At 24.5% G+C, this 7,773-nt stretch overlaps 1 protein-coding gene across 1 annotated transcript; it reads left to right on the top strand.

Annotated features, from left to right (window-relative positions):
• The first annotated feature begins 556 nt into the window (after positions 1–556).
• Positions 557–3,179, top strand: LOC130940594 (heavy metal-associated isoprenylated plant protein 28). The gene is made up of 2 exons (XM_057868783.1): positions 557–725; positions 2,896–3,179. The coding sequence occupies exons 1-2, from the start codon at positions 599–601 to the stop codon at positions 3,177–3,179; spliced, it is 411 nt and encodes a 136-aa protein (XP_057724766.1). The 5' UTR covers positions 557–598.
• Positions 3,180–7,773: the final 4,594 nt, after the last annotated feature.

Here is a 7,773-nt window from a genome sequence, read left to right as displayed (position 1 = left end):
GCCACAATAATAATATTAAGGATCATGATGTTCATCTATTAAAGCTCAAGGTTTTTATTGCTCAAGTTCCTAGTCACAACTCACAACACTTCTCATTTCAATTTACCTTCATTGATAAGGAAAACATGTCACATGGGAACCAAACTCCAAAAATTTCCCAATTCCCAATAATGAAATTAGCAAGGCCAATACAATGCATTCAGCAATTAACTTTTGATTTTTTTTATTAACTAACCAATAGTTGCTGACACAACTTGGCATCATCCACGTCATCACTATCTAAAAGCTGGACTTTAATTCATTTCCTAAATTAAAGGCAACACATCTTTCCTCAAATTAAAAGCACATAATCTTAATCTTAGAAAGAAATTAAAAATTAAGGACTAGATAGTAAAAGCTCCTCTTTAAGAGAATCTATGTATATATATGGATCATGAACCTAATCATCATGTATATGGATCATGTCCTTATATATATATATACAAGTCTTTGGAGAAATATCCATAGAGGCGCATAGAGCTGAAAAAAAATTATTATTTGGCAAAATTGAATTTGAATTTGGTAGTTATAATTAAGGCAAATCATAATTAAAACAGAAATGGCGAACATGCAAATAGTAGCAGCGTACAAGAATGTTGTGGAGGCACAGTATGTGGAGATGATGGTTCCCTTGTATTCTTATGGATGCGAGAAGAAAATCAAGAAAGCCTTATCTGCTCTTAAAGGTAATTAATTAAATATATAAAAAGTATATACTACCGTTTTTGGTTATGGAAACTGTTTGATGATTTCTTCAGCCATAGTAGTGTCTCTGCGCATTTTAATTTATGTTATTAGCAATGTATATATTTTTTAGAGTTAGTGACATTGTCATCAATTTTCATGATCACAAATTATATCATATCAGTTTAAAAAAAGTTTTTTTTAATAATGTGATAAATGATTAAATATTTATGTGAAAAAGAATTCATACCAACACTATATATAATTTGTTGAGGGTTTAAAATTTTTTTCTCCCCAATTTTGGTCTGAAGAGGGGCAATTAGTGCAGTTGAGAAATAATGCTATATATGATGAAGAGTATTTTTCAATGAAGAGTAGTAAAGATTATTTTCTTTTAGAATAAATTATTAAAGTGGTATCCAAAAGTTTATACTGCTAACAAAATAACCTTTAAAAATATAAACGATAAATAAGTTCTTAAATGATTTGAAAATGTGATAAAAATAACCAATAAATATTATACTTTTATTAATAGTAAAAAAGATTTTGTATTTAACAAACGACTTTAAATAATTATTTAAAAGGTGTAAAAGAATGAAGCAACTTTTGATTTCTAGAATATTTTTTTATTTTCTAAAAAAATTTACTTATCATGAAATTATCAAATTTTAAAAATAAAAATATCTTATTTTTTTAATAATGTTCACAAAAAATTACATTTTCTAAAATATTTTAAAAAAATATATATATTTAATATTTAATTATTTTGTGACATTTTTAAATTTTTTAATAATTTATTTGTGGTTCGTATTTTTTAGGATTATTGTTGTCGGTGACATAAATTTTTGGATACCATTTTATAGTTTATCCTTCTTTTTATATTAGAAAAATATTACAAGATAAAAGTATTATGTGCACTGCACACTCTAATAAATATTTAATTATAATTTTCACTCTACACTCATGACTCAAATTTACTCTTCGCTAAAATAATTTCTTAGTTGATGGTGATTTTGGGCTACTGGTGTTTTTCTCTGAGGTTACTCTCTTTTTGGTATGGATTCTGAGGTCAAGCTTCAAGTAAGCTTTAAAATTAAAAAGTTTGATGCCATTGGGCTATGGCCCTGTGGGCGATCCCCACTATTCACATTTAATTAAATTGATTGATTTTTGTCACCAAAAAACATCTATTGATTGATTTTTTAGTGAAGTCTATAACAAACCAGCTTACCAGCTTGACAAAATATTAGAAAATTTTGACAACCAGCAATTTTTAATAATTTTAATCTGTATTTAATTAACACAAATATTAAATTATTTTTAACAAGTAAATTTTATTGGTTTATATATATAAATTCTGAGAAATATAAATACAAATTGTATTAACTTATATATATAAATTTTAGTAAATATAAATTATTGCTAATCTGACATGATAATATTTACTTGGGCATGCTGTATTATATTAGAAAAAAGAAATCATTAATCAACCAACTAACATAAATCAGGTATTATATTGGTCCTAGGGTTGGTTACATATATTATTAGATTATGCTATCCTGTGTGACTAAAAAAGAAAAACTAATCTAAACTTTTTATTTGTTTTATACTGGAGAGATGAATAATTCTATTAATAGAAACTTAAATAACGGCAAAGGTCAAGAGATGGTAAACTGAGCAACACAACAATGCAAAAACAAAGTTATTCATACATACTAAGTATACATACAAACATAATAGTGATACTATCTAACACATAACATGGTAATAAATAAACTTAAGACGTGTCTAATGGATTTTTTTAAAAAAATAAAAAATTACATTCATTATTTACTGGTATATATATTTTTAAAATTATTTATATTTTTGTATATTATTACTTATTTTGTTCACGTTAAATATATCATTTAATTTATAACTAAAATATATGTATAAACATGATTTTCTCAAGTATGCATGTTAATATCTTCAGTTCCTCTTATAACATTGAATCCAAATTCCAAACCTTTAATATTATTAGGAGGTCCATATCATTTTCCGTGACTTGACTGCTAAACTACCTTTTGATTTATTCGGAAAATTCTTGACACACAATAAAATCATACACATTATTGGAAGAATAAATTAAAAATGAAAATTCCTCTTACAGCTTTTTTTTTTTTTTTATGGCAGGTATATACTCAGTGAATGTGGATTACTACCAACAAAAAGTGACAGTATGGGGAATTTGCAACAAATATGATGTGCTAGAAACCGTAAGAAGCAAGAGAAAAGATGCTCGTTTTTGGAACCCTGAAGACAATCTTGAATTATTAGAGGATCCAAAATCATCACCATCTTCACCAATAACAACTCTTCATCACAAAGATTTTAAGCGCTCTTTAACTTTGACTAAGGTTCGCTCTCTAAGTTTGAAAGCGTGGAAAAAAGTCTTCACTAGATCATATTCTTTCTAAAAATAACAAATTGATCATGTGGAATGTCATGAATTATCATTAAGTTGCTTGTCAAAAAATGAGTGTAAATTTTTAAATGGACATGTTCCACATTCATCATCTCATTTGTATATATTTGGAGGCATGCTGAAGAACTTTATTATTATCTATTTGTGTCCTTTCATTGTTCCCTTTTAAATTTGATTTACATGTGATGTGATTTTGGTTTCTTCCCTAGGAAAAAAATATATATTGGGACTGATGTATAAATAATATAAGGATTGCAAATTTTATATATAATTTAATTTCAATACAATGTTATTAGTATAAAATAATTTTATACTTATATTTATATACAATTTAATTTTAATGTACTATCAGTATAAACTAATTTTATAGGTGTATTTAATTATGTAATATTATGTCAACAAAAATAGTTATTTTTTATATTAATCGTATGAATAATTATTGATAAAAAAATTAATATAATTAAATAATTGTATAAAATATTTTATACTATTAGTATAAAACTAGTATATGTTCCCGTATCTTGTACGGGATAATACATAAAATTATATTAAAAAATTTATTAAAAAATTAAATAATATATATAGTAATTATTATTATAAATATTTTATAAAATTATAATTAAAATCAAACTCTCAAAATTTTTAATATTAAAATGTTAAAATAATTAGTATTTGTCTTAATCAATTTGAGTTTGTTAAGTGATCATCTCACTCGTCCACTTAAACAACTATTAGGAGTTAGAATCTCGCCTTGTGTATATAGCAATGCATTGGCTAGCGTTAAATTCTTAATAAATGGAGTATCAAAACGTCGTTAGACTTGGCAGGAGTTTCCAAATACGCGGATACCCAGTGACGGATCCAGAAAATTTTATTAGTGGGGGGCAGTGCATATATATATATATATATATATATATATATATATATATATATATATATATATATATATATGACAATAATTTTTATAATTATACTTTATTATTATAAAATATAATTTGTTTTCAAAGTATCTAATAAATAAATTTAAATACTAAAATAGAAATTTAAATAGGTTTTATATTTTTTCCATTATCAATATAATTAAATATTTTTTTTATATATGTTATTAAACAATCATTTAAAAATTCATCTCCTATATGATTACAAAATCGACTCTTTATAATATTTATAGCGAAAAAGATTTTTTTAATTAATGTTGTTGTTATGGCAAACCTAAAGCTAATTTAAAAAAAAACAATAAAAAATAATATTTTTTTGAGTCTCAATTCATTTCTATAAAAATTTTTTTTTTTATTTTAAAAACTAAGTCATTTGATTTCAGACAACATTTTCTTTTGTTTTATTTTTAATCTATTCTTTTTTTTTTTTATCTTTTTTCAACAATTGATTAGATTTTAAAATTTTGCTACAAATTTTGATATAGACAATTTATAAAAGAAATTCTTTCATAATATTTAATTACATAAACATACCAAAAGTCTAAAATTATTTATAAATATTCAAATAATTTAGATATTTATTTTTTATTAATATTAAGCTAAATATATTTTTTATGGATACATTTTTAATTTTTTATAATAAAAAGATATTTAATGGAGTCAAATTTTAGCTCTTCATTATATTTATTTAATTTTTTTAATTTGTTAAGCATTGAGTTAGTAAATAAAAAATAATTTTATTTTAACATTATCTATAGTATATCCATTTCTAATGATAATGGATTCATCTACTAAAATTTAATTGATGTGTTTTATATTCGTGCTTTTATATATTCATTATTATTGATTAATGTTTATGTTTTGGGTCCTTTTATTTCTTTCTTATATACGGGAGAGTGTGAACCAAGGAAAAAAATTTAGTGGGGTCAAATTTATTTATTGAATGGGGGCAAATATTTTTTTCTATGTTCTACGTGAAATTTTGTGAAATTCAACGGGGGCAAGTGCCCCCACATAGTTAAATGTAAATCCGTTCCTGCGGGTACTCGATCCGTTCATACCCGAATGAAAAGGGTAATAACTTGACTCAAGTTGGGATAGATTTTGTTCAAGACAGGGTATATGGTCGGGTTTAAGGTGTACCCGCCCCGAATATATACATATAAACATTTTTTAGGAATTAGGATTTGCCTCACATCACAGATGATTCATAGCTTCAGTCTATACTCTATATCCATGCAAGATAAACTCAGTCATCCTCACCCAAAATTTTCTTCTTTTCGGCTTCTTCACAAAAAACTGCATAGCTCGCGTCATTTTGTTGCTGAGTCCATCGGCGCCTACCTATTCACAACTCCCATCTTCCTTCACAGCCAGGAACGGACCCACGTTTAATATAGAGGGGGCATTTGCCCCCACAATTTTTTTTAAAAATTAATACTTATATACATATATACCACTTATTATATTATATTTGTCTCAAAATAAAATATAAATAGTTCTTTTATATTTTATGTTAAAAAATATTTTGTTAAATTTAACACATAATAATTATATTGTTAAATTTGATTTAGTATGAAAAATAAATAAATACACTAAAAAAAAGTGATAATTAATTATATTATATTAGTTAATTAATTAATAAATAAATTAAAACTTAGTTTTCTAATTAAATTCAACTTAAATTATTAGTAATTTTTTAAAAATTGTTTAAGATAAAAAATATATTATCTATGTATTAATATACTGTAATTATTTTGGTTAAAAAATTTATTTATAGTATAAAAATAATAATAAGTAGATTTGACAATTAAATATGAGATAATAAAAAGTAAAATAATTGTTTAAAAATATATATATAAAAATAATATTTAGTCATGTTAAAAATAAAAAAAGTCCTTATAAATATTTTTTGTTATTTTAAATATTAAACTATGTGTATAAAATTATATTTTTATTATTTTAAATATTATAATAATGATTGTGTGTATATTTCTAGTTCTTATCAATATGTATTAGATAGTTCTAATTTTAAATTTTGAATATATCTAAACCAATTTAGATTGGTCAAGTGATTAACTTAGTCATCCGCTTAAGTAAGTATTGAGGGTTCGAATTCTGTCTCGTATGTATAGCAAATCGTTTTCAGCCAATTGTAGATTTTTAAATGAAATTCAAATTCATGACGGATTTGCCCTTAACTTGTTGATCCTTAACTTGTTGAGTATTGTGGGAAGCAAAAAAAAATATTTATACCTAAATTTTATTATATTTTTGTCCCCATTACTAAATTTTTCTGGGTCCGTCACTGTTCACAGCTTATGTCATCATTGCTGCTCATCCCGTTACCGTCGCTGTTGAGCCTGTCGCCACCTTTCTCCTGTCGAGTCCCTTTTCTCTAGGTAAATTTCTCTCTCTCTCTCTCTTTCTCTCTCTCATTATGAGTCTGTTAAATTCTTCTCTTCTTCTTCCACAGACTCATCACTTAGTCACCTTCGCTATGAGCCTGAACGTTGCCGTTGCAATTTCATCTGAGTCTGTCACCGAATAAAATATAATTTTTATTCAAGTTAAAAATAGACATGCATGAGATCATTTTTGCATGTAATCTCTGAATTTTCTCATCCAAATTTGATCTATGTGGTTGAGTATTTTAGTATGGGATTATCGTGGTTTTGTTGTGACACTAATGTGATAAAAATTTCGGTAATTTCATAACTAATATATGAGATAGACCAGATTATAAAAGTAATAAGAGAAATAACATTTAGATTTGCGCGTAAAATTTATAAGAGGTTATCTCAGGAAAATATATATTTATAACCTAAGTACGTAGAAGATTGTTAGAAAATTATTATTTCTTAATATATCAATTATAATCATAAATTAAGTAATTTCACATTAAATGACTTATACAACGGTGATCTCATTTATTGTCATAAATGTTGAATTAAATAAGTCATTATTACTTTTGATTTAGATAAATGAGATTAAAATCATAGATATTATTTTATTTGAGTTTTAGGATTTATTGAGTGTCACACTCAAATATAAATAATGACTTTAGAATTTTGGTCTCCAACACATCAAACTCGCATTTGTAGCTCTTTTCCCACAGTAAAATTAAGATTCAGCCCTATCAAAAATATAGAAGATTTTAGTTGACGAAGATCAAAGAACCACAAGAGCCAAACTCTCTGATCTCAATCATACTCTTGAATAAAGAGACGCTTCCACGCTCTTAGTTATATTTTTTAATGAGTTAATATGAATGATCTTGAGGTTGAGAAATCTTAAAATTTTCAACTAAAAATAAAAATTTTATTCAATCAAATGATAATAAATAATTTTATTGAATTAAATTATATTAATGTGATCATTGGATGATAAAGAATGCTAGAAAAATAAATAAATAATATTTTAAGAGTATAGAAATATTAAATTGTTATTTCAATTTACTTTTTTAATCAACGATAATAAATATCTTAAATTAATTAAATTTTTACAAAAATTATACACCTAAAACTATTTCATTTTTTCAAAAATCTTTTGATAATACAATGGTTTAATGAGATGTTGACTATTGAGAATTGAGTATAATATTTTTAAATTCGTATTTTCAATAAAAAATATACTTAGTTCTATGCA

This window comes from Arachis stenosperma, chromosome 7, assembly GCF_014773155.1.
Source record: "Arachis stenosperma cultivar V10309 chromosome 7, arast.V10309.gnm1.PFL2, whole genome shotgun sequence".
In the NCBI taxonomy this organism is placed as follows: Eukaryota; Viridiplantae; Streptophyta; class Magnoliopsida; order Fabales; family Fabaceae; genus Arachis; species Arachis stenosperma.
This window is presented reverse-complemented; position numbering and strand designations above follow the sequence as displayed.